Raw genomic sequence first — 26,849 nt, 5'->3', positions numbered from 1 at the left:
TAGCCTTGCTACTACTTTTGTCCTATGTTCAGCAAAAGCTTCTGACTGGCTTGGGCAGCTAATCTACGTGCATTCAAAATATCCTTTTTATGGGATGAGACCACAGCAGGGGACGCAACCCTGCTCATACAACAGCTACATGTTGGGCAGGAACAGTGCAAGCTTCCCTCTTCTGTAGAACAGGAACAGCTAGTGTAGCATTAGCACAAGCATTCCCCACCACAGGACAGGTACAAATTAGGCAGCAGGAGCTAAAGCTTCAGAGCCTCACAGAATAAGTACATCATACCAGTAGCAAAGCAAGCCTCCCTCTCTCACACAAGGCAGTAATTGTAATCTTCCATTTCCCACAGAACAGATCCAGCAGGGCAGCGTTGTACAAACTTTCATCACCCACAGAACATGTACAGTAAAGATTTTAGTGACAATTAGCTTACGAGTGAGGTGTTTAACTCAGTGACAGAATGTATAGAAGGATGAGTGAGTGAATATGTGAGTTCTGACACCATTCTCACTTAGGTGACATTTCATGTCAGCAGCCAGGAAATACTGCAGCTATCACTCAGAAACGTGCTGTTTGTGTTGATTCTTTATTTTTCCATGTAATGAGGAATTGCTGTGACCTAATAGGTCATTGTTACTTGGAGCAGTCTCCCCAGAGCCCGAGTAACTATGCTTTGATAGGCACACTGGTAATAACCGCTAAGAAAAAGTTTAGAATGTGTGCACAACATGCTGCGTTGAAGGCCGCCTGTGCACCCAGCCATGAACATTCGATGTCTACTCTTGACGTACGATGTCCCCCGTTTCATTACATTTCAGGAGATTTCTCTTCGGGTACGTGAGCTGCTGGGCATTGAAGAGTCCCTTTTCAGCAGGAGCATCTCCATGCCTCACCGGGACAACATGGGCCTCTTCTTGGAGCAGAAGTCGCAGAGCGGACCACGAGGCGATGCCCTCACCTACATCCAGTTTATAAAGGAACAGAAGCTGTAGAGACGCTGGCTCACAACGGGTGTTCCTCCAAATAAAGAACTCTGCATCTGTACTTATTGTTCAAACATGGTTTTCCCAATCCATACAAAACTGTGGGAGATGCAGTGAGTCTGTCGGGGAAATGCACTCCTCTCGGCTGGTAGTGTGCTTTTGTAAGGCACGCGTCAGTAAGGCAAGTTCTACACAACCTTATGCAAAGCTTGCTTTTTATGGGTCATGCCCTCCTGCGTGGTGTGAAATGTTGGTCAAGACCAAGTCTAAATGAAGGATTTTACTGTAGTCACTGTACATCCATGGAATTTGTTCTATGTGATCTTAAGTCCTGTTATGTGGGATTGCCTCTGGCCATTCTCCCTCAATGATCTGGCCTCTCTTGCCCATAACAGCTTTTCCTAGTCTGATAGATGCTCCTGCACCCTCTCTTCCTAATCAGTATCCATTTCCTTCAGTGGACATGTGAGTTTCTTGTTGGTTTCTGTTCGCCCCATTATTCCTTATTTTAGTACCAATTCATGCTGTTTATTTACCCTTACTCCACCCACTAATCTATACATTTCTGTCTCCTCCTTTTCGATCTTTGCCACTTTTCTTGCCTGATCCCACTGTGTGTTGTCTGTGGCCCCCATTAGCTATGTAGCCCTTCTTTCATCCAACCAATTTATCTTTTCGGTGGCCCTTGCTTTATGTGTCAAACTTTTGTTCATGTTGCCTTTTTCTTTTCCGCTTCAGTTTCCCGCTTTTGTCCACGCTTCCAAGTTCCCTTTCTTGCATAAGATCTGTCCTCCCACTTCTTTCCCCGTTATGTTCCCCTTTGTGTCCTTACATGGCTCTGTCTCTTGCTGTCCTTCCTCTACAGGAGACGAAGGAAAGACAGCTAGAAGGCACTCTTGCTCTCCTGTAGGTGAGCAGTGATTGGCAGCTAAGTCACGTGTTGCAAAACCTGTCAGTCCAGCTGAATTAATTGACGTAACCTGACTGATGTGTATTTTCCTGTGTTTCGGTCACTTGACTTTATCTGCCGTTTCTAATCCCCTTTTTCAGGGCACGCTGTTGCCCAGCCATCCTCTAGTGCAGTGGTTCCCAACCTGTGGTCTGAGAACCCCTGGGGGTCCGCAAAGCTTTCTCAGGGGCTCCGTGACTGCTTAGAAAATGTAATAATTTTGAAAGATTAGGTCCCCAGCTTTCAGTAATGACTTAGTGGGGGGGTCCCCTGATTCCAGTAATGATTTGTTGGGGTCCATGGGTTGCAGTACTGATAAAGTGAGGGTCCACAGAAGTCAAAAGGTTGGGAACCACTGCTCTAGTGCCTCCCATCAGTCAGACCAGAACATTTGTCTTTTTCAGCACCTACAGAAAAAAAAATATCAGCTGTCACCTCATGTGAAGAGTCATGTACCACGTGCAACTAAGTATGTTTGACAGTATTCCATAACTGTAATACTACATATCATACAGGTTTAAAAAATATCAAATAACTAAATATCACCTATATGGCCTTTCCCCACTTCTAGTAGATTGCCTAGAAAGGTGGCAGCTAGATTTCTTTCTTGGCCTCATTATGTTTTGAGGAACAGAGTAGCTATCAGAGGTCCTGTAAATTATATATGGGTGGACCACACAAATATTTACAGAGTAGTTCGCTATTTCACAGTAATTGTAAATGGGTGGTTCTCAATATTTTATCCTTGAAATAAAATAACATTCTACACCTAAGTTACCCTCACCTCTTTATGTGCCTACAAGTTTCTGTCATGGTAAAGTACATACAAATGATACCCACAAACACAAATATATTGTCTAGCAACTGAGTAATGCTCTATTGTACAATAATCTCAAACGAAAAGATGGATTAGTTAACTACTTTTGATTTTAAAGGTACTCTACAACGTACCTAGTGTACCTGGGTGATATTCTCAAATAATTTCAAGGAATGGATTATATCCCTTTGTCCCTGCCTGTGACAAAACTACATATATTTTGCTCTAAGAACAGGATCCCTATCTGCACTTCATGGATATCGCTTCTTGGTTGGAACTCACAAATACACTTTAAGCAACAGATTAGCCTTCCATATTCCTTGAATATCTATTCTGGTTGACACCACAAATATTCTATCACAGGAAGTGAATGTTCCTTTTACATTGCAGATGGATGAACCTTACAAACAGGTCCTAGGAGATCTAGCATCACTGTTGTTCACAAACCATATCTGTGTGGACCACACAAACTTTTGACCCATAACTACAAACCTCGTCTCTAGGAAATGAGTGTGTGTGTCTTCCGTCGGAACTGAGTCACACACTACTATCCTGGTAATCCACACCTGTGAATACCTCTAACTCACGTTGATGGGAATTTAATGTGTTCATTTTCATCAAACATTCTAATTGGATCAACCTCACAAATACAAATATTTGTCAAGAAATAAGTAAACCTCTACGTTCCTAAAATACCGTAGGCGGCTGGCCCTCACTAATTATTCTCTCCAGGAAGTTGGGAACCCTCCAAATTCCATGCATTTCTCATGTCGGCGATGGGGTCTTTAACCTAAAGTTCTGGAGTTATCCAGCTAACCTTAAGTAGGCCACACTCCTCGCCTATCCTGACCCTACTTTGGTGGGGAATCTACTACTACCATAAAGTTGAAGTATCTGTAATACTTCATCAGATTTAAAGCAAGACTTACCAATACTTTGAAGGTCACCCGTTCTTCCTTTGTCAGATACTTTCCCCACATTTTCCAAGGGAAACCATTCACTCTTCCGTGATATAATAGGCAAAATAGTTGTTTCTATAGTTTAGCATGTAAAAGGGAGTCTCATACATGTTCAGCAAACACAAGTACAGTAATACACCCCACTCAGCGACACACACAACCAAAGTATAATGAAATACGTTTTCTTTTAAAGAAATAGCGCGTTGTAATATACACCGTTCAAAGAATTGTGATGTAATATTGTAAAGAAGAAAGTGTTATCTCTTGATTCAACTGATTACCTCCCACCCTGATATTGCTGCAAATGTTCCTAATAGTTGTTTTTCAATATTCGTCGTAAGGGGATGGATAGCAGCCATTTTAACATAGCAGCAGAACCTTTTAGTACTGTCTGCGCCACTTCTACTGGATGCCTAGACATCCATGGGAATACATCACACATCACATACTCCAAACACTGCCTTAATAGGCCCATAGTTGGTGATCTCAGAGCTCCCATCAGCACTCACTACCAAGAAGTAACACATAAAACAATCAACATGACGTTACACAGAACAGTGCACACACTTCCAGCTCAGCACAGACAGGCCATATAGTTGGTTAGCTTGCCCACAAATCAATTACACTCCAACATTCAGCAGGACTCAGACAGAACAGTGTGTACACATCAAGCATAGCTTGCATGAACAGGTTACTTCTTCTCATGGATGTGCTGCTTCCCACAAGATTCCATATGTGGTCCCCTTCACACGCATTAGACTGGATCCATCTTTGACACCTTATATCTCAGACATCTTTGACATCAGTGACACCTTATAGTCACTGCAGCTTTCGCCACCGATCCATGTGGGCCTGCCTAGGGCACAACAGGAGCTGGTGATGTCAGCTGTGCCATTTTTTTCCACACTTCATGTAGGCTAGGGGTGAATACGGTCCATCCAAAACAAATGTACATAAAAAAACAAACTAATTGAAACTCTCCAAAAGGGAGGCAGAAGGGCGACAAGGTATATGCTGGAAGCTGCACAACCATCAGGCAGAATGTTACTTGAGGTGAATATCTTGTACTTCTAATTGATGTTCCTTCTTCTAGATTCCTTGTGTGAACCACTCCCAAAGCTGTCTGTAAATGGAGGCAGGCTGGGGCTTCAGTGGTAATTGGAATATTATTATTATAACTTGTTTTCATATAGCGATTTATACCACACTTCAGTTTTTTATAAGTGCTGTAAATAACAGATGATGCTATTTCTCTGTTTAATGGTTCTCATTTTACCGTCTTCAGAAGGATGGAAGGCTGAGTCTGCTTTGGTGGCCCTTCAAAATCTCGGCCTCCAAATCACAGCAGATATTTAACAACAAATTTAACTTCCAGAGCCATCTTTCTGGCATATTATAAAAGAAAGTATTGAGTCGGAGAGTAGCATAACTGAAATTACTCTCTTATGCCTGAATCCAAAGAGTAATCTAACTGAGTGAATGGAACACCAGATGGCCTGACATTTTGTATGTTCCAGGATTCTAAGGTTGAGAGCAGAAGTCACCTCTTTACCTCTTGTAGAATGCATCTTAAAAACTTAAGGAACTGGCAACTCACAGCAACCTTTTGACACTCAAACCGAACCATCGAGATATCGTTTGCCCCTGAATAGCCAGCTAAAAGGCTTGTTACCTACTAATAGATTGGTAAGTGTCCTTTGTTGTTTGTATAAAGTGGTTTTGCGCTCTTCTTGGGTCATCCTAAGAAGATGTCCCTCTTCTTCGAGGGATGAGAAGGAGAATAAATGACAGACCTTGAAATCTCCTGTGACAAATGGAATTGTGACCCAACTTTGGAGCAAAGGAGGTATGCTTAGCCTTCAACTTAACTCTCTTACTTCTCTTGCTGATGTAACAGTACTGAAGTGTTAAGGCTCAAAAGGTGGACCCATTAAAAATGTTACTACCAGATTTAGATCCCCTGGTAGGAAAGCTAGAGGTGAAGTTGGAAACCTATTGTGCAAATCTTTGAGGAATAACACCGTTCTAGGCTTCCTGAACAGCGACCTTTAGATACGGGAATATAGGCATGCCAAAATGGTGGCATATAGCCACAACTGCCCCTGGTGTTTTTCTGATGGATAAATTGTAAACTGTAAATCAGTCACAAATTCCACCTACAGAGGAGGCAGGCCCTTTCCCATGCACTACCTGGAACACACCTGAGTAAACTGCCTTTGTGAGCGGTTTCCTACTTGCTACAAGGACATCCAATACTTTCAGGGGACTCCTGAAGTTCCAGGTATTAAGATTGAAAGTGTTGTTGTAGTTTGACTCTTGCTCTAGGCAAGACTGCTGGTTTAAGGATGAGAGTACATATGTTTGTAGGTGACAATGCCAATCCTACAACAAGTGGCAACTGTCGTCCCAACCCTCCCGGCTCACAAGCAGTACCTTGCCAAAAACCCAAACAGTAAAAGGTGATTTGTGGCAGCCTTTACGCATGGACTCAAGAGTGCGACATCTCAGGGAGGTCGTAGTTAAACGGAGGTTACCCCTTTCCCGCATGAACAACCTGTCTCAATCAAACACAGGCAATGAATGAGATGCAGTAAAGTTTCAATAGGTTTTATTAACAAGACTGCAATCTACGATAAGTTGCATGGGCTGTAATGATTAGGATAATGAACAGTGCAAGAAGCAGAATTGTGAACACGAGAGTCATTAATAGAAAGCCCCCCACCGTCTTGCAATAACATTAAATGACATGAGCTATGAAATATGTCCTAATACCCTAGCATGGTGAACCTAACCTAAAGAGATCTAGGTGTGTTAAACCTAATCTGCCGGTAACATGCCCATGAGAAGAGCCCCCAACCCCCTGTTACCTTGGAATGAAGTCTCTAGATCAGACGCCGTAGGGACACGAACACTGGGTCAGCATCAATGCGACGTGTAGCATAGATAGCGTCGATGGCATCTGGTAGGAATCCCTCTGACTGTCTGTGTAGGGTGCATTTATACAGGTCTGATCGGACCCCTGATGTAGGTCTGTTCCCAAACAACAGATAACAAGACATGCTTGGGACGGCAATTACATAAACAATTCCCTCGAAAGCAAAGTGGGAAAGTACCTAATGTGAATACCCACATCTTACCTAGCTTTGGCGCTCATAGTGACGCCTTAGCAGAGTGGCACTGACAGAATGAACCTAAAACATTGTCCTAACTAAAAACAATGCAGCCATCTTGAAAAGATATAATTAAATAATTGCGCTAAAACAGAGCAAGCTAAGTAGAGTCACTGGGTGACGGGGACACAAGCCTGCAAACCAGAAGGCTAAGCTAACTCCTGCTTTCCATTCAAACAAGATAGGATTCACTACAGCGTGAAGGCTGAGGTTAAGAACTGCTCCATTCTTTTGCCTTAGGTTTCACTTTAGAAGCAATGGCCAATGTTGGACACAACTGAAGTGTAGAAGATCTGGGTACCATTGTTGTCTGGCTCTCTGATAACAAAGCTTTTGTTTTACCTTTACATGAAAGGGACAGGAGGACATTCGGAAATGGTATAATCTCAAAACCTCTTCTCAGGTGGCCAGTTACTTACTTGGCATCAAGATTACTATATTGGGCAGTTACTAACTTGGCATCAAGATTGCTATATTTGGGAAGGACAATTGCCTGCTCCCAATGAAACTTGAGAGCATGCCGTAGTTGCAAGTACTTGTGGAATTGGAATCTGTGATGCTCATAATCTTCCTATAGAGTCACAAAGAATAGCATATGGCTCGTTCCTAGACATGCCCTAGTTTTAATATTCCTATTTGGTCCCGCTTCCCAAATCTTGTCAGGACAGCTGAGTATAGAAGGCATGTTCCATGCTACAGAGGTGCCTCTTGTGCCAGTCAGCCCCCTCATCCAATCCATCAGAGGGCCTTACTCCTGCTATCCAAAACCATCTTCATTATGGAAAGGAAGGTTGTAGAGATGAGAAATAACAGAGAATTCACTGTAGATTAGATTCCTCAAACAAGTCTGGTTTGAGGTGGCATGCAAGATCATATACATCCCGAAGAACCAGTCATTCACTTTAACCAATTGGGCACCCAATAGTAGAGATTCATGCCTGTGACCTTCAGACCTTCCTCTTACTTACATGCTGGCCCAGAAGAATCTATGCACACTTGCTCAGAACCTGTCAAAGAACAGCTGGGAAACTCATATGGGACATTTTGGCAAATGTAGGGACTTTTGGGATGTATAATCATTTTGTACTGTGCTACCTTTCCCAAGGCGGTATCTGCAGTTTGTTTCAACCCTGCAGGTCCCCAGTTATTGCCACTAGCAAGAGTAGTGAGTCAGGTTCCCAGCAATACCCGAATCAAAGTATTCCAAGGTATTTATTCCTCCCAGGACTTCATCATGAAGTCCAATGATTTCCATCCACCTCTGCCCCAGCTACCTGCGTTAGCATAAAACAAGTTACACAATTCAGTAATGTTCTTTCTGTTAGAGACTCTATCTACCCGCAGATTCCTCACCTTTTGAATATTCCCCAGTCGTCAGACCAGATCTGGAATCTTATCACCAGTAACTCTGCATGCCATCAGTTGATGCCATGCAGCACCACACTGATACTGTTCCGGAAATGATGTGCGGGCATATATAGGTTTCACCATGCAAGCTGACATCTGTGCTTTCAAGGCTGTCCATGTCCCCAGACACAGTGCCCAAAGAGCAAATTGGTTGTGACTAGTGTGCAGAGTCCTAGACTTGAGATCTTATTAATGAATAGAGTCCAGTCACAGAACAAGGCAACTCATTGAGGAATCTGTGTTTAGATAGAGTACCTACCAAAAAGAGCATTACCCAAGGTAAGTAACTTGTTCTTCAGACTATCAGCCTCATATTTCTCACCTTTTGAATCGAAACCATAGTAGTACCTGTTTGGATATGGGTCCGTGAACTGACTCAAAATATAAAGTCCTGCAGGACCGAATGGGCAAAATGCCCCTGTGCCACTGACTGTCCAGGCAATAGTGGTTTGTGACAGTATGGAGGGTTAGGTGATACTTGTGAAACTGAACAAGCACCACCTTTCAAAAGTTAGATGTTACTACTAAATGTGCTCCTGAAACACCATAGCCGTGCACCAATCAAAGAGAGGATCAAAATGAATATGTTCTATAAAGGAATGCAACATAGTCATTGCACAACTTGACTAGCTGAAATGCCACACTTAAGGGCTGCTTTGTCTGCTTTTGATGCTATTCACCCTGGGATAACTTCTAATGAATAAAATAAGGAACAGTTTCAGCTTTCCAGACATTTATACAGCTTGCCTGTTGTTTATGGCACAACCAATAACTAAGATGACTACAGAACCCTTGTTTGGTAAACTCAAAGTTAAATGCCAATTTTGAAGAGTAAAGTGGCTCATCTCTTCTTTTTATATAAAATTAGTGGAAGACAAATCAGTGACTCCCACATCATCAATGACTATGCTCAACAGAAAGCAAACATTTAAGCAATTGTGGTTCCAGTTCTTTCTTGCTGGTCCTGATGCCCAGTATATTTCGAAGAACCCACAATCACCTCTGATTTACGAAGGCTGATTTGGCTGCTTTTGTCACCTGAGGGAAACACTACTTATTTTCCAGCACTTGACAACAAAACATGCTTGAATAACCTTGCTTGTACCATCTCAGAATACAAAGTCATATCTTTACCATCACACTTACTTGGTATGATGCAGCACTGGATACCACATTTGGTTTGCCATGAACAAGCAAAGCAGGATGGAGACAGGATTCATCAAACATACGCTACCAGTAGGCCCGTCTGTTGGTGACGATCGTGTAGCCCGGAGACTCTGGTGTACCAAACTTGGTGCATTCTGAGATTCTGGTTCCGTATTGGGTAGAACAGCCTAGCTGGAGCTGAAGAAACTTCCCAAGGTCGCAAAGATCAAGAATCTTCAAAAAGTGTTGTTGAAACATGCAGAGCAGGAACAAAAAACATATCTCACAACAACATTCTAAACAGGACTTGCCAGTTGCATTGGTAAATGGGTGCAGCAGACTTCTATGATGAACGGTGTATGTCAAGAATGAGGTTTAGAAAAATCCAAAGAAGACCTTATTGTTTGACCATTGAGAGTCAAACGTAATGCCATCGTAGAATTGTGAGGACTCCCCCAAATGTTTGGAAAGCTTGTATGTTATTTAGACGCTGACCTTCCTTTCCTCCTCCATGTCTTTTTGGGAGGGTGTGGGGGGGGTGTCTTGGGGATATGTCTAAATGGACACCTGTACCTAGGGATGCATGATGAAGGCCCAAATTAGGTATACTTATATGTTTTGCACAATGAGACTTCAGTCTGCTTAAAAACATCCCCACTGTTCTGGGGGTACACTGTACAGTTTCCTCTTACTGATAGGCAGCAGAGCAACTAAAAAGTCGATATGTTGGGATAATATCCCTCCCACCCAACCTGAAAATAGTTGCCGGTTACGGCCCCTCCCCATCTTCCTTGGAAATGTTCATTTTCTCCATGTTTTTGAGGGTTGAGGGGCAGGAAACCACCGCCCTTCAAAATAGCAGTGAATAGCATCTGGCTGCTCTTATTAAGCCCTCCTCATTGGACATCATATGGCAGTGACTATGCTCTCCTGCCTGCCTTCCATATCTTTTCTGCCCTAAAGATGTACCGGACAGAGCAAACCCCTTTCATTGATCTCGAGATTTCTCTTTCACTGAGTACAACACATAATAAGGAATCTCTTTTCATAGTACTATCCTAGTGACATGTGAGGTCCGAAAAGGGTTGCTGGTCTGTCTGGTGTTTATTTGTCTGTAGTATAAACTCTTGGATGACAATAATTGCCACCAAATCTTAGGTTCCACATGGATACAACCAATATTCAGATGCACTTTGAGGTGAAAGTGGAAGCCTAGATGAGAGAATGACCCCATTAACATCCGATTGAAACCAATGCCCCTATAGGTCCAGTGCTTTTAAAATGGCCCAGAAGAACGAGTTACTTACCTTCGGTAACAACTTTTCTGGTGGATACATTAGCTACCTGTGGATTCCTCACCTAATGAATACTCCCATTGCGCCAGCACTCGACGGAAATCTTCTTCCTAGCTTCTGCACGTCGACGAGGACGTCACATTTGCCCACGCGACGCCGTCTGACGTCATACAGGCAATAAGAGGTCCTCGCCGACGTGCCGACGTCAGTACCAAAATTTTTTACATGCCTGAGAATAATAATCCATTGAGATGAAAGAACAATAGCAATATTTACTGACATTTCAAACAAACACATCATTCTGAGAAGTCGGTCTATTCATTTTTTAATTTTTTAAAACAAGTAAATAAATATATGAACTATATATATATATATAAATATATATATATATACACACACACATAAACATATATACATGATATATACCAATCCTCAAAACCAAGAGGAGCACACTCAAGAATTACTTGGTTAGACCAAACAGGCAACAGGGAGGCGGGTGGGACCGTGAGGAATCCACAGGTAGCTAATGTATCCACCAGAAAAGTCGTTACCGAAGGTAAGTAACTCGTTCTTCTGATGGATACAACTACCTGTGGATTCCTCACCTAATGAATAGAGTCCCAAAGCAGTACCGCACTCGGTGGTGGGTGCCTGAATGGTCAAACCAAGAAATCCTGCAGCACTGACCGTGCAAAATGGCCGTCCCTTCTGACCTCAGAGTCCAAACAGTAATGCTTCGCAAAAGTGTGAAGGGACGACCAAGTTGCGGCCTTGCAGATGTCGACCACAGGAACACCTCTAGCCAAGGCCAAGGAGGCCGACTTAGCTCTGGTGGAATGAGCTCTTATACCATCAGGGGGTTCTTTCTTCGCTAAAGAGTAACACATTTTAATGCAAAGAACAACCCACCTGGAGAGTGTTCTCTTGTGGACTGCCTTTCCTCTCCTCTTTCCCACGTAACCGATGAAAAGCTGATCCTCCAGCCTGAAATCCTTTGTCCTGTCTATGTAAAAGCTTAACGCCCTCTTTGGGTCCAAGCGGTGTAGTCTCTCTTCTTCCTTTGAAGGATGAGGCGGAGGATAAAACGTGGAAAGAGTAATTGTCTGGCCAAATGAAAGGGTGAAACAACCTTCGGAAGGAAAGCAGCCTTGGTCCTCAACACCACCTTATCCCCATAAAAAGTTGTATAAGTGGGTTTTACCGACAGAGCCTGCAACTCACTCACTCTCCTTGCAGATGTTATAGCAACCAGGAAAACTGTTTTAAGAACTAACAATCTTATGGGGCAAGAATGCATAGGCTCAAAAGGGGATCCCATAAGGAAAGTTAGAACCAAGGACAAATCCCATTGAGGCATAACGAAAGGATTTGGAGGAAATTTATTCATAAGGCCCTTCAAGAATCTAAGTACTATAGGAGATTTAAATAACGAAGGCTGGTCTGGAAGACAAATAAAGGCTGACAAGGCAGACAAGTAACCCTTAACAGTAGCCACTGCACAACCCCTCTGTGCTAAAGACAAAGCAAAAGATAGAACATCCGACAAATGAGCACGTAAGGGATCAATCTGCCTCTCTCCACACCATACCACAAATTTAGACCACCTATTAGCGTAGATAGATTTAGTGGAGTGTCGCCTGGCCGCTAAGATAACATCCACTACATCAGGCGGGAGAGAAAAGGAACTCAGGTTGCCCCGTTCAATCTCCAGGCATGAAGGTGCAGGCTCGGGAGGTTGGGGTGTAAAACCTGCCCCTGCCCCTGCGACTGTGAGAGGAGGTCTGCCCTGAGAGGGAGACGGAGCGGAGGGCACATTGAGAGTTGAAGAAGGTCGGAATACCACACCCTCCTTGGCCAATCCGGAGCAATTAAGATTACTTGGGCCCGGTCTTGATGTATTTTCCTCAACACTCGAGGAATCAAGGGTATGGGGGGAAACGCGTAAAGCAACTGGTCGCACCAGGTTCTTTGAAACGCATCCCCCAACGCTCCTTGCACCGGATACTGGAGGCTGCAGAATAACGGGCAGTGCGAGTTCTCCCGGGTGGCAAACAGATCTATCCGAGGAAACCCCCACATCTGGAAGATTAGAAGGACTTGATCTGGATGGAGACGCCACTCGTGGTCGGCCGAGAAATGGCGACTGAGACTGTCCGCACGTACATTCAAGACTCCGGCCAGATGATTTGCTACCAAGCAAATCTGATGGTCCTTTGCCCAGGACCATAGCCGAAGAACTTCTCTGCAGAGAAGGTACGACCCCACCCCTCCCTGTTTGTTTATATACCACATCGTGGTAGTATTGTCCGTCAGGACCTGAACCGACTGACCGCGAAGGGATGGGAGGAAGGCCTTGAGAGCCAGACGTACAGCCCGTAACTCCAACAGATTGATATGAAACACCTGTTCCACTGGAGACCAAATCCCTTTGATCTCCAGGTCCCCCAGATGAGCTCCCCACCCTAGAGTGGAAGCATCCGTTATGACCGTGGTGCGTGAACGGCCTTCCCCGGGAAAGATTGTCGCCCGCAATCCACCACTTCAAATCCGAGGCAGCATCTCTGGAGATCTTTACAGAACCTTCGAGATCTCCTTTGTGTTGAGACCACTGCCTTCAGAAGCACCACTGAAGAGCCCTCATGTGCCAGCGAGCATGCGTGACCAACAGTATGCAGGAGGCAAACAAACCGAGCAGACGTAGGACCTTGAGGACTGGAATGACCGCTCCACTTTGAAACATTGGAACCAACGCCTGAATGTCTTGAATCCGCTGAGGTGGAGGAAAGGCTCGATTCAATGTTGTATCCAGTACTGCCCCTATGAACAGGAGGCGCTGAGAGGGCTCTAGGTGAGATTTGGGCACGTTCACCGAAAAGCCCAGGTCGAACAACAACTGGGTTGTCGACTGCAGATGATGCGACACGAGCTCCGGGGACTTGGCTTTGATCAACCAATCGTCCAGGTAAGGGAATACTGCTATCCCCTTCCTTCTGAGCTCTGCCGCAACCACCGACATCACCTTCGTGAAGACTCGAGGTGCTGAAGTAAGACCAAACGGGAGGACCGCAAACTGATAGTGCTGCGACCCCACCACAAACCGGAGATACTTCCTGTGCGACTTGAGTATCGGGATATGAAAGTAGGCATTCTGCAATTCGACAGACACCATCCAATCTCCCTTGTTCAACGCCAAAAGCACCTGAGCTAGGGTCAGCATCTTGAACTTTTCCTGTTTGAGGAACCAATTCAAAATCCTCAGGTCCAGGATTGGTCTCAACCGACCATCCTTCTTGGGAATCAGGAAGTACCTCGAGTAACAACCTTGACCCCTTTCCTGCTCTGGAACCAACTCCACCGCGCCCTTTGAAAGGAGGACTTGAACCTCCTGTTCTAACAACAGGAGGTGTTCTTCTGAACAATAAGATGGGCGCGGCGGGATGGGGGGTGGAAACTCCCGAAAGGGAAGAGTGTAGTCTTTTCTCACAATGCTGGTAACCCAGGAGTCTGATGTGATGACCTCCCACTTGTGGAGAAAATACAGTAACCTCCCCCCTACAGGAGAAGAGTGAGTGGGAATTGGTGGAAGCCTAAGGATGCTTCCACTGCTGCACCCCTCCAGAGGAAGAGGCAGAGTGCTGTTGAGAGGCTCCCCTGGTACGGACCCTACCCCTCCCTCTAAAAGATCTATAGGAGAGAGCAGAGGTAGGCTGCTGGAATTTCCCCCGAAAGAAGGAGGAAGAGGAGCCACAACCAAATCCTCGAAACCTCCTAAAAAATCTGGAGGAGGCAGAAGAAGTGGCTTGCAAGCCTAGCGACTTGGCCGTGGCCCTGCTCTCCTTAAACCTCTCTAAGGCCGAATCTGCCTTGGCACCAAAGAGCTTGTCCCCATCAAAAGGGAGGTCCAGCAGGGTCGACTGTACATCCGATGAAAACCCTGAGTTACGAAGCCAAGCCTGCCTCCTCGTAACTACAGCAGTGCCCATTGCTCTAGCCACAGAGTCTGTTGTATCCAACCCAGACTGGATAACCTGAGTTGCAGCAGCTTGAGCATCCGATACCAGATTCAACAGCCCTTGAGGGATCTCCGTATGCGTAGATGTAATTTCGTCCATCAGAGCATAAATGTACCTCCCTAAAATACATGTAGCATTGGTGGACTTTAATGCCATGCTACATGACGAGAACACCTTTTTGGATGCCATGTCCATCTTCTTGGAGTCTCTATCTGATGGCACAGATGGAAAAGACCCAGGCGCAGACCTTGCCGAGCAGGAAGCCTGGACCACCAAGCTTTCAGGTAAGAAAGCCAGGGTCAGCCGGTGCAACCCGATACCTCCTAGCCACAGACCTATTGACAGCCGAAGAAGACACCGGCTTCTTCCAGACCTCCAAAACAGGTTCCAGCAGCGCCTCATTGAATGGCAAAAGTGGTTCTGCTGATGTAGAGGCCGGGTGCAACACCTCTGTCAACAGATTCTGCTTCGCTTCAGTCACCGGCAAAGGCAGATCCAAGAAGTTAGCTGCCTTCCTGATAACAGCATGAAAAGTGTCTGCCTCTTCTGTATACTCCCCAGGAGATGACAAGTCCCACTCAGGGGAAGTATCCAGGCCACTAGCCGTGTCCAGCCCATGGAGACCCTCACAAGAGTCCTAAATCTCTCCTTCCTTCAGGTTCTGCTGGTACTCCTGTTCTTCCAGGAGACGGAGAGCAAGCCTTCTCGAGTGCAGCCGCTCCTCAATCCTCGGCGTCGACATGGCGTCAGCAGATGTCGAAGAACGACGCCGATCTCCGGATCCATCCGACGTCGGGTCTACAGGCGCCGCAGGTACCTTCGGCGCCGAACCAGGAGTCGGATGGAGAGAAGACTGCTTCGGAGTCGTACAAGGCCTAGACGGCGTCACTGGCCGAAACACTGAGGCCGCTGGAGCCGAAACTCTCGGAGCCGAAGTCTCTGGAGCCACCGGAGCCGACACCGGTGCCGAGCCCACGTTCCCCAGGGGGAGAAAGGGCATAAAGGGTGCCGGTCGAAGCGGAGCCGGAGCACCCATGTTAAAAGCCAAAGGGCCCGAAGGCCCAGCCGGTGCACCACCTGGAGCCATCTGCTGAAAGATGGAGAACATCGCATTTAAAAATGCGGTATTATCGGCTCCAGGGGCCGGAAAAGCCGGGTACTGGGGTGCCTGGATCGAAGGCGACACCGACGCCGGCCTCGACGTCTGTAACATCGGAGAAAACAGTTGGGGCTGTGGAACCTCAAACACTGAAGGCGGTTGGCCCAAAGACCCGGGCGAAGTCAGTGAGGCTGGAGAAGGCAACGGCGTCGACGGATGGGGAGTGACTGTGGGACTGACCTCCCAAGTCTTCCGACGCCGAGTCGATGGCGACCTCGACCGAGACCTCTCTTTACTCGACCGGCGCCGTGATTCTCGACGATGCCGGGAGTCCCGATGACGCCGATGAGACTTCGGTGACGAGGATTTTCGATGGTGTCTCTTCTCCTTCTTTTTCGACTTCGCCATAAAAAGCTTGGCCTCTCGCTCTTTCAGGGCCTTCGGATTCATATGCTGACATGAATCACACCTGCCAACATCATGATCGGAACTCAGACACCACAAACAGTCAGAATGTGTCCGTTACCGACATTTTGCCCCCAAACTCACGACAGGGCTTAAAACCTGACTTCCTCTGCGACATTGTAATCTCAGAGAAAAAACACAGCCAAAAAACACATTGTGACTGTCGAACAGCAACAGTAGCTCCCTCGAAGATAACCGTTTCGAATGGCACGGAAAAAAGGGAACTGACGTCGGCACGTCGGCGAGGACCTCTTATTGCCTGTATGACGTCAGACGGCGTCGCGTGGGCAAATGTGACGTCCTCGTCGACGTGCAGAAGCTAGGAAGAAGATTTCCGTTGAGTGCTGGCGCAATGGGAGTATTCATTAGGTGAGGAATCCACAGGTAGTTGTATCCATCAGAATCAAGTACCTCTACATATCTTGCAATTCTAAACATGCCTGATTAAGACTACATTGGTCCTTGATATGGGGTGCCCTAATTTGGAGTACTGCATTCACTGTATCTGGGTGTCATCTTTGAAACCTTGATCGGATTTATGTAAATCCAGGTGGACTAACTGGTACTTGGCTAGTCATGTTGATACTCCAGCTGTCCCTTATTGTAAAGTACTTCATTGGTGATCCACAAAACACAGGCTACTATTTAAACTACAGTACATCCAGAACTTCTCAAATGTTGGCAAGGCGGCTCAAATCTTTCAACCATATCTATGAGGCCATGCAAAGCCACTTTCTGTGTCTTTGAATGGCCTCCTAGATACGGAGCAAGGCAGCACAAATTGCTGCCTTGCTTTACTCTGCGTGGAGGAGGTGTTCCATGGGCATAGCGGTCGGTGTTCCCACGCAACACCCATGGCTTTTGATGCATCCCCAGGTTTACAAGAGCCTCTAAACCTAGGGATGCGCCAAAACAAGGGGAGGCACAACGAGGAGAAATATCTTTATTTCTCCTCATTGTTTTCTCATTCTATGTGTGCTGCAATCTGAAGCACATATAGAAAGAGGAAAAAGCCTCCCAGGATTATTTTTACCCAGAAACGTGTCCCTTACTGCACAAAAACAATCCAGCAGGCACTATGGTGCAAGGGTGCCTGGGTTGGTGCTAGGAAGTCAATTGTGCTCCAGCGCAGGAGGAAAAGACAGGAATGCACCATGGGGCATACTTACAAAAAGCACTTTTCTTGCGCCCCTTAGGACCTCCCTAACGCCACGATGTGTGCATCGTATTTAATATACGGTGCACCATGGCGGTAGTTGGGGAACTAGCGTCAGAATTTTTGGCACTAGTTCGGCGCTTTGCAGGATTAGCGTCAAAAATGTTGACACATTCTGCAAAGCACCCAGAGGCCAATTGAAACCAATGGGAGCCTCCTTTTAATGCCTGCTCTGAGCAGGCGTTAAAAATTCCAGAAAAAAATACACAAATAAATCTCTTAGGTTTCTTTGTGCCAATTGTTCGGCCCGCCCCCCCCCCCCCCCCCTATCGGGGGAACGCCCCCTTTGCATACATTAAACCTAGCACAGGCATAATGTAGCACAAAGGGTTACAAACTGGTGCAGTGCATACGTTGCGCCACTTTGGCCTCGTTGGGCCACATTAGGTCAAAAAAATGATGCTTATGTACCATAAGGAGGAGCTAGAGGCTCTTAGATATGCCCCCATATTCCTTAAATACGGGCATTCCTGCCCTTTCCAGGTGACGCAGGGCAGCGACTTGCTGTGCTGCACTGCACCACTTTTTCATAAATCTGGCCCTAAGATGGCAGACCTTTAGCCAGAGTGATCCGTGTCTGTGTATTGTCAGCTAAGTGAGAGCCTGTACAACAAGGGATAAGCCTTGTGGAAATTGGGGCAAAGGAGGAGATATGTGGGATCTGCAGGGAAAAGAGTTGACATTGGCTGCCTAAAAGGAAAATAAACGTTCACATTTTTGTTTTCCGAGTCCTTAAGTTATTTAATTGATGAGTCTTTATATCTCTAATTTGGTCAGGTGGCTTAAAATGTAACAAAACTCAACAGTAAAATATACTTTTATATGACTTAATTCACGTTTCTGGTGTTTGCCCAATGTTTACTTTAATAAAGTACACTGCCATGAAATTATAACACCGTGTCTCATTGGCTGGCAGAGTACAACCAGAGGTCCAGAAGGGTTGGGTCCATCCCAGCTTTTCAGGAAAACCACTAGCTATCTAAAATAGCTTCAGTTAGATGATTTGTAAATTAATCTTATGTGAACATTTTGAAAATACGGCCTGGACCTGGTCCTGTTGGCCTTAATACCCCTGAACAATCTGTTGATCAGTACCTCAGCTCCTCATTTCTAAGCTCGTGCGGCAGTCTGGGGGCCATCAGAGGGGAAAAAGAAGTCTGTTTGGCCTGTCTCTGGCACACGAGCAGGGCTGCTGCTCATCCGGTTCTCTCTTTCTGCTGAGGAGTTCTTGCAGTCTGTGTGGGCATCGACTCAGTGCCAAAGAAGCGGCCTGTTATGTGCCCGAGGAAACAACGAGGCAATGCTCTCCACGTTTCTCCAAAGAAGCCCCAAAGAAGGCACAGTACACCTGGGCGAGGGTGTCACGTACTTCAGCTCTGCTTGTTAGGAGTCGACTTAGTGGAGTTTCCCTGCTCTGCACAACTGTCAGGTCAAACCAGGGGAATGTTCTGAGGAAAGAAGATCGCAAGAATCACTGAAATTGCAACGTAAGAGGGTTCGAGATACAAAGTTAAACTTACAGTGTGAAGCAGTAAATACGAAGTACTTAACACATATACTAGGCACTGAAGATGTTGAACTGCTAGAGCACTACACTGTCACTGTAGATGTCAGTTCCTCCCAACTGGCTCATTGGGGAAGTCAGCTCCACTGACATGGTCTTGCGCCTACTGAAGGACTTTGATATCACAGGGGTTCGGCATTTTCTGAGGCTTCACACTTGTGCCATTAGAGATGAGACTGCATTACAGGCTTCCCATAGACATGTGCTTACTGTACAAATGTTAACCGTTAAGTGCTAAAGGCTCCCAATTGGGCAGCTTATGTAATAACAAGAAAATATACTACTGGGGCGTATTTCTTTTGGTCCCTGGTCTATATTTACTGCACATACTGACAGGGTGGGACAAAGGTGTCCAAGAACGCGAAACATAAATAAACTCCATTTGCACAACTCTTGGAGTGCAGGTTTTCTTCACTCCTATCCCCCGTGACTCTTGCAGTGTTTTGATATAATAAATAAATATATATATATTACAAGGTCAGTCATTTTGAAAGCAAGTCACATAGTCCAGAGATAGTCTCACATACTGTGCACCTTTGATACCTTAATGCCGGCAATTATTCCACATTGGCCCCATATTTTTTCACAGTACCTCCTTCATTACGACTATAAAGATTTTGATTGACACTTTTTCTGTTGCCAAGTGGAAGTTTCACTGATTGATGCCACTTACATAGCTATGGACTTTAAATAAAATAATAGCGTGGCAGACATCAGCGAATACAATTGTCCTGACCCTGTATACATGAACACCACCAGTGACTCTGATTTAGCATTGAAAAAAACGTGTTAGCAAAATAAATTGCTCATGTCGGTTGTTGATTTGTACAGAATATGTCTGTCTATATTTATGTATTCTCTTTTGAGGATGACCAATTGTTGAATGGTTTAGATCCATACAATACAAATATTCCAGTATTTATTCATATTGCTTCCTCACTTATTCCTTCGGGGGCTACTTACCAATTTCATACCCAGTCTCCTGGGGGATTATTGGGTTGGCCTGCCTGAAAGCAAATACACTGCAGAAATTCGTCAGGTTGCCATGTTTGGCCACATGTCTTCTCCAAGCATTAATCACTAGGAGCATTGTCCTGCAACGCATTAAGCTTTCAGTTGTCTGCAACTTGTTGCTTGAAATGTGTTCCAGTATACTTTTCCTTCTCTTTCAATCATCTCGGGGCTGCAGAATTACGGGCCAGGTGTAATACTGTTCACGTCACAAAAAGACGTCACACTTTTCAAACAGTCTTATTTCAGGCGTGACTTCATTCCTTCTTGCATGTTCAGGTAGTAGATTGTTGTCTGTACAAACTACCACCGATAAGCGTTTTATTCTTGAAAGAAAGGCTTGAAGTCCTAGGGTAACTACCCTTATCTCTAAGTGATTGGTATGCATTTTGGTTTCTTGAGCTGACCATTTTAATTCAACTTCCATGCCCTGTAAATGTGCTACCCATCCTTTTAGGGATGCATCTGCAGTCATCGCAAATTGAGGAAGTGAGTTTAGGAATATTAGGTCTAGCAAGGTGTTCTCTTTCTACATCCACCAAAGTGTGGCAGACCTCATTCTGGGAATGAGCTGAATTATGTTTTTGAAAGATCCTTGACTTTGGGTCCACTGTGTGTCTATCACCTCATAAAACAGCCTCATGCATAGGCAACAGTGATGATTAGATGAATGCAGGAGGACATCATTCCCAGAAATGATTTGAATGGTCAAGCTGAAACACATTTTATTTTCGAGAGGGAAGTGGCTAAATTGGTTAGTCTCAGCATCCTTAATTAGGGAAGGCTATGAATGAGACTGTATTCAAAATTGCCCCAATAAATTATTTTTCTGCTGGGTTGAAGGCAAGATTTCTTCATGTCTAGTGCAAGACCTACATTCGACACTTGAAGACAGGGCCTTGTGTATTTCTTTGCAGTGTCATATGAAGTACATTTTACAAGCTAGCTCTCCAGGTATAGGAAATTCTGATGCCCATTCTATCTCAAATAAGTTGCGACTGGAGGAGCGAGAGAATCTCCAACTTTAACATACAATGATATTGATGTGACTTCCTACAAGGTGGATTTTGACGGGGTTTCTGGACAAATTCTAAGATGTGGCAATGTTGAATTAGATCCAGCACCCATTGATATATAGTAATAGATTTCCAGCTGTTGTAGTAATTAGAGAGCCTTCTGCCCACCTGTTGCGGGGGAACAAAGTTTTTTGTGCCTGAAAGATGTCACTGACCCCTCGACAGTTATCTTGGGTAGGCTGCAGTCAGCGGCGGTCTGTACTGCTGTTGGGAGTACTAGTGGCTGTAACTTGGTTAGGGTTGGATGTAGGGCTTGTATCTGTAGGATTGGAAGCTTCCTCTGTACGTGAACTGGCCCCTCCCTCTAGGATCACAATCGCTGCTGTAAAACCCCAAAAGAACTTGCTGTTGCTGTCGCCGTTTTTATGGATTGGAAAGAGTGACTTACATGTTCGCCAAATATGGTCTCTTCATCACAGGGCATGTCCAATTTTTTAGCCTGAACCTCAGGTCTAAAAGATGTCACCTTGAACCACCCTTGCCTCTTCAAGATAGCTGCTCCAGCACGCTGGTGAAAGCTGGTAGAGGCAACATCCATGGACATGTTAATGATTTCAACTGCTTTGATGCCATCTGGTATAGCTGCCTTATCTTCATTCTTCTTTTCTTCTGGTAGACCATTGGAATTGTGTGATTCTCTTGGCTGATGTATTTTATGCATACTTTTGTAGTTTTTGCACTTGTCCAATAATCAAACATCTACTGATAATTTGCTGATTTTAACAAACAATTGTTTCTATCTTAAATTAATAAAAATGTAATAAAAATATACCAAACGTGGTGTCACAAAGTTCCAGACCTTTTGCAAACAACTTCACCGGTACCCTTTCATTTGTAGTTTACTGCATTCAGGCGTCAAACTAGTCCTAATTACCATATTGACGTATATGAACATTACAAAATTGAGTAATACCACTACCATAGAATGTGCACACAAGGGGATGTATCATTTGCCATTTCTTGCCACATAATTTGGTCAACTACATTGCATAATTTGGTCTTTCATTACCACGTAATGCCAATGCCCCTGCATAGAAGGCATTAAAACCTCACACATAAGCAAACTGCAAATTACTCTACTAAGAAAACTGAATGCTTGGCAACCGTTTAGGAGTGCAAGTGGCAACATAAAGGAAAACTAGCGTAAATGGAAAAAGTAAAAGGAAAGCACTAATTGTGAACGTGTTTAAGGCTGGAACAGTTAGCAGGTTGCAAAAATGCTTCATTTTGGAACTTTTAGCAGCACAGCTCACAAACCCACAATGACAGCTAAGGTGAAAACCAGGAAACACAGTTGAAGATACCAGGGGCAGCTCCTCTGCAGTGGTGGAGGGGCGTCGCCCCCCTGGATGAACCAGCAGATGAAAGATAAAAAATAGCTTGCGATTGTTTTATTTTTCATCTGCTGGCTCAGCCAGCAGAGAGGGGCAGCACTTGGCCACGTGGAGGTGGGAGAGTGACTAGGCGAGCAAGTGTGTTTGGCTGGACGTTTCTGGCAGGGCAACACACAACCCGCTGGAGAAACAGCACAGACCACAGGCTTGTGTCTGAGCGGCATTGACTGCCACTCAGACCAATCCCGACGCTGCTTACATGCTATGTTTAGCATTTACGCAGCGCCAAGATTGCTGTGGAGCCTGCACTGGTGTCCCAGCGAAAGCTGGGGCACCAAAAGAGGAGAGAGGCAGCAGGAGACAGCGACGGGAGACGGGCGTCACAAAGTAAATGTTTTTTGTATTAAATTTTACCCCCGTCGACCTCATCCCCACCCCTTGCCCTCCTCTTTGACATATGCGGTGGCCGCCACTCGAAGATACATGTCCTAATTCCCACCTTTTCCACTGAAGACCAGTGAAGGTAAACTTCAAAATGCCTAGCTTTAGGACACACATAAGCTTGGGGGAGCATGGGGCCCGCAAGACCTTGAAGTCTTGAATAGATGAGCAGTACGAGAATATGTAGTATGTTGAGGAGCAGGAATCAGTTGTGGAAGTGCAGAAGAACCACCCAGATCTGGAAATATTTTGTAATAATCTGACAGCATTTGACGACAGTCCGTGACTAAAGCTGCGGGGGTCCTCACCATTGTCTCTTGATACTGGTCTTGATCATCATATGGATAACAAGAATACTACCTTGCAAAGCCTCAAAAGATCTGGAAAGAAAAGTCTCCCCCTATATACTCATCATCCTCCTGACACTTTAAATGTGTTGTGTGGGACTGAAAAGAGGGCCAAAAGGACCTTCATCCTCCCCCTCATCAACATCCAGTAAGTGCATAGGTGAGAGAGGAGAGACTTTGGTGCGAAATATCTTTCCAGCAGAAGGGGAACTGGTATTCCCTTCTCTGTAATTTGAAAAATGTTTAATTGCTTTGCCAGCTGGCACATCAATAATGATATTTTGGGTTTGAAAAAGGTTACATACTCCGACAATGAAGCTGTTGAAGTGGGCGCCCTTGACGATGTCATTGTCAACAGTGCTGGTCTTGTAGACAGCATAGTCATTGACCTTCACCAACGATGTTGTCATCATCGATGTTCGTGATGAAAAAGCTGCCATTGTTGTCGGTTACAGATGTTTCGTCAACTGTTTCTATGACGACTCATCTCATGCCAACAAGGGCTCCACCAATGCCTTCTTTGTGTGAGAACTAGGAGGAAGGTTTCATGAAACTGTAGAAGGCTCTTACCTTGGTTTTCTCAGGCCTTGTTGAGAGGATGAGTCATTTTTATTCATGAGTTCTCCTACCTCTAAGGCAGGACTCCTGCCCAATTGCTGCTTTTCTTAGCCCTTGTGGATCTTTTTGGAAGGCTCCTAGAAGATTCTGTTTCCACAGGGTTTTCTCCCTTGTTAGTCTTTTTGAAAGGAGATGTTCCCTCACCTACATCTCCGGAGACTGGATTTTCCTTTGCCTTAATTTTTTGGGACCAAATCAGTGGCCTGCCTCCTCTATTTTTGAGGTTTTTAAAAAAAATACAATGTACAGCAGTAATTGACAGTCTTTGGCTTTATGAGTAGTGTGAAGGCAGTAGAGGCACTCCTTACTTATGAGGGTCTTCAGAGTACAGCCAAGTTTTTCACAAAAAGCACAAAGTCTTAAAGTCTTTTTTAGAGGCATCTGACATACCTCCTTGTCAGAATTAACACATAACATATGGTACCATAAAGGTGTAGCCTGCTAATGTTCAAAATTTGACAACAGTTTTGATGAAGATAAATTGAGCAAAGCTGAGGAATACTCCCTTCACATGACGAGCAGTTATAAATCTGAGGTATGGCGACCCTTGACGGGAAGAGTGCTCCAGGAGCTGCTTCCTGGTTGGCTGAAGTTTGGTTCGTCTTTAAATTATGTGAATTGATTTAACAATGTCGCTTTTTTAAACATGATTCTAAAATGCGATCCTATATACTGCTTGTTAAAATTATCATGTGACTCCCACTACGACGACAGGGAAGATTCAAGCATGGAGAAATTGCCAATTCGACAAATCGAAGATAAAACTGTTATTATTGTACTTACTTGTAAAACTGTTCTCCATCAAGAGTATTCTCTCTGAATTAATAAACAACTGGTTATCTCTGCAAAAGTGGGAGATCTCAGATCATAATTGTTTTTAATATATCCATTTTGGAATTATTTTAGAACGGAAAACAAGCCTTCATATAACAACATTTTCTTTCTTTTTAATGGATAATTAACCCATATCAGTAGCTAAGATACACTAAAGTGAAAATACCAAAAAACAAAACAGTTGACAAAATTAAAATAAAGCTTGGTGCTTCTTGCATAGGCTATAATGAAAGTAAAAATAGACTCTGCTTCTTTAAGAATTCCCGACACCTGATATCAAGGGTGTAACATAGGGCCCTGCAGTGTCCATGGGGTGGTGGGGGAGGTGGGAGTGGGCCATGCTTCGGCATCCAAGGGGGGCCCCCCCACTATCTGCGGTGGCTTGTAAAGCAACAGCTGGTGAAACCTTTTTTTCCCCATCGAGCTGAAATAATGTTGCTGATTGTGTGACACTCCATGGCCATAACAAACTGTCAGCAAAGGGACTGAGAGGAGACACTGGTCCCTTTGCACTGTATCAAGGGTGTAACACAGGCGCCTATAGCGCTTGCAGCGCAGTAGGGGGGCAATCACTTCTTGGGGGGCCCTTTTACCCCCAACACCAATGAATATCCTTGAGATATTGTAGACTAATGGGCCTCTCATCATATACTGCAGGGGGCCCCATCACTTTGTGTTTTACGTCACTGTCTCATACGTTCTATAGAACAATAGATTAAGGAAGGATCTACGAATATCCCTAAACCAGTGGTGGGTAATGATCTTTGAAAAGTGGTGGTGTGTAATACCCACCAGGTGTTCACCTCATTCTTTTTTAAATTTGCTTTGAGTTCCCTGTATGCTAAGAATTGCTTTCATTGTTCCAATGCCCCACTTTGCTATGGCTACCCCCTTATGGCTAAAATTGCATATAATATTTTAGTATCAGAATTTTGCCATTGGCACAGTCCATATACCATGGGTGGTCCATATGTCAAAAATTATCACCAGTACTACAGAGCCAGCATAATACCATGGTTTGCTTCCCCCAACCTGCCTCAGTCTTAATAAGCTATGTCTGCCATCCCAGGGTCAAATAATTCCTTCCAGTATACCAGCACTAGCATTCTGCCATAGGTGTCCCCTTAAGTATTACTTCCAATTTATGAATTACCTGCATTGTTCAGAGCTTGCATTTTTCCATGGGTGCCCCCTGCTGAGAATTTCCAGCAAATGCAAGTGCCAGCATTTTTCCATAGGGCCCGCTATGCCAAGAATTACTTCTAGTATTCCAGGGCCTACATTTTGCCATGGTGTTCTTCCTTATGCCAAGAATTATTTCCAATATGTCAGCAGTAGCATGCTACCTTGAGTGAAGCCATAAGCCCAGAATTACATTGATCATGCCATTGCCAGCAACAGACTTACAAGCATAAAACACACAAATAAACACACACTTACTCACTCACACTTTTACTCATACCAACTCTCTCACATTCATTCTCTCTTTCCTCCCTCACTCTAACTCATACTCTCAGTTCATCCTTCTCACTCATACTCACCGTTACTCACACAAAACATACTCACTCATTCTCACGGTCACGGACAAATACATGTACACATACTCTCACCCTTTCACACTCCTTGACTCTGGGCCCTGGTGCAACTGCACTTGCTGCACCATTGATAGCTAGACATCTACCTCACTTTCACTCTCTCACACAATTTTCAATCACTCACTCCTTCTAATGCACTAACACTAATTCATTCAATCATAAATACACATGCACATGTCCTGAGAAACCACTTTTTATTTACCTAATTTCCTTTGCTAGAAATTTGGAGGCTCTATGGCAACAGCAGAGCAGTAATCTGCAGCTGAACACTGGAACCAGTAAGCCATGATTCCAGCAAGGAGCCACACAAAGCAGCACGGCTCGGTTTAAAAAGGGGAACACCCACCTCAATCCCTCTCCCAGCTTCTTGATAGGACTACAAGCACAGCCCTATGAGAAGTGCTGGAGATCCTGTCCCTGCTATTCTGTGTGGTTCCTCGTTGGCCACAGGGATGCACTGATGTGAGCCATGAGAGCCACATTTTAGCCAATATACTGGTCTGCCT

At 44.8% G+C, this 26,849-nt stretch overlaps 2 protein-coding genes across 3 annotated transcripts in view; one reads left to right on the top strand and one right to left on the bottom strand.

Moving 5' to 3' along the window:
• SAMD15 (sterile alpha motif domain containing 15) overlaps positions 1-2,812 on the top strand; it is a 41,004-nt gene extending 38,192 nt beyond the window's left edge. Inside the window, exon 3 of the mRNA XM_069208412.1 lies at positions 823-2,812. Within this exon, the coding sequence (XP_069064513.1) occupies positions 823-996 (174 nt within the window). The 3' untranslated portion in view covers positions 997-2,812. The remainder of the gene's footprint in view (positions 1-822) is intronic.
• Positions 2,813-18,247: 15,435 nt separating this feature from the next.
• The window catches only part of NOXRED1 (NADP dependent oxidoreductase domain containing 1), a 60,069-nt gene continuing 51,467 nt past the window's right edge, over positions 18,248-26,849 (bottom strand). Inside the window, exon 7 of one of the 2 annotated variants that reach the window (XM_069208410.1) lies at positions 18,248-18,971. In XM_069208410.1, coding sequence (XP_069064511.1) covers positions 18,797-18,971 — 175 coding nt within the window. In that variant the 3' untranslated portion in view covers positions 18,248-18,796. The remainder of the gene's footprint in view (positions 18,972-26,849) is intronic. The other variant, XM_069208411.1, reaches the window with a different exon arrangement.

The sequence above is a fragment of the Pleurodeles waltl genome, chromosome 9, assembly GCF_031143425.1.
Source record: "Pleurodeles waltl isolate 20211129_DDA chromosome 9, aPleWal1.hap1.20221129, whole genome shotgun sequence".
Lineage (NCBI taxonomy): Eukaryota > Metazoa > Chordata > Amphibia > Caudata > Salamandridae > Pleurodeles > Pleurodeles waltl.
The sequence above is the reverse complement of the archived record's forward strand: the minus strand, read 5'-3'. Positions and strand labels throughout refer to the sequence as shown.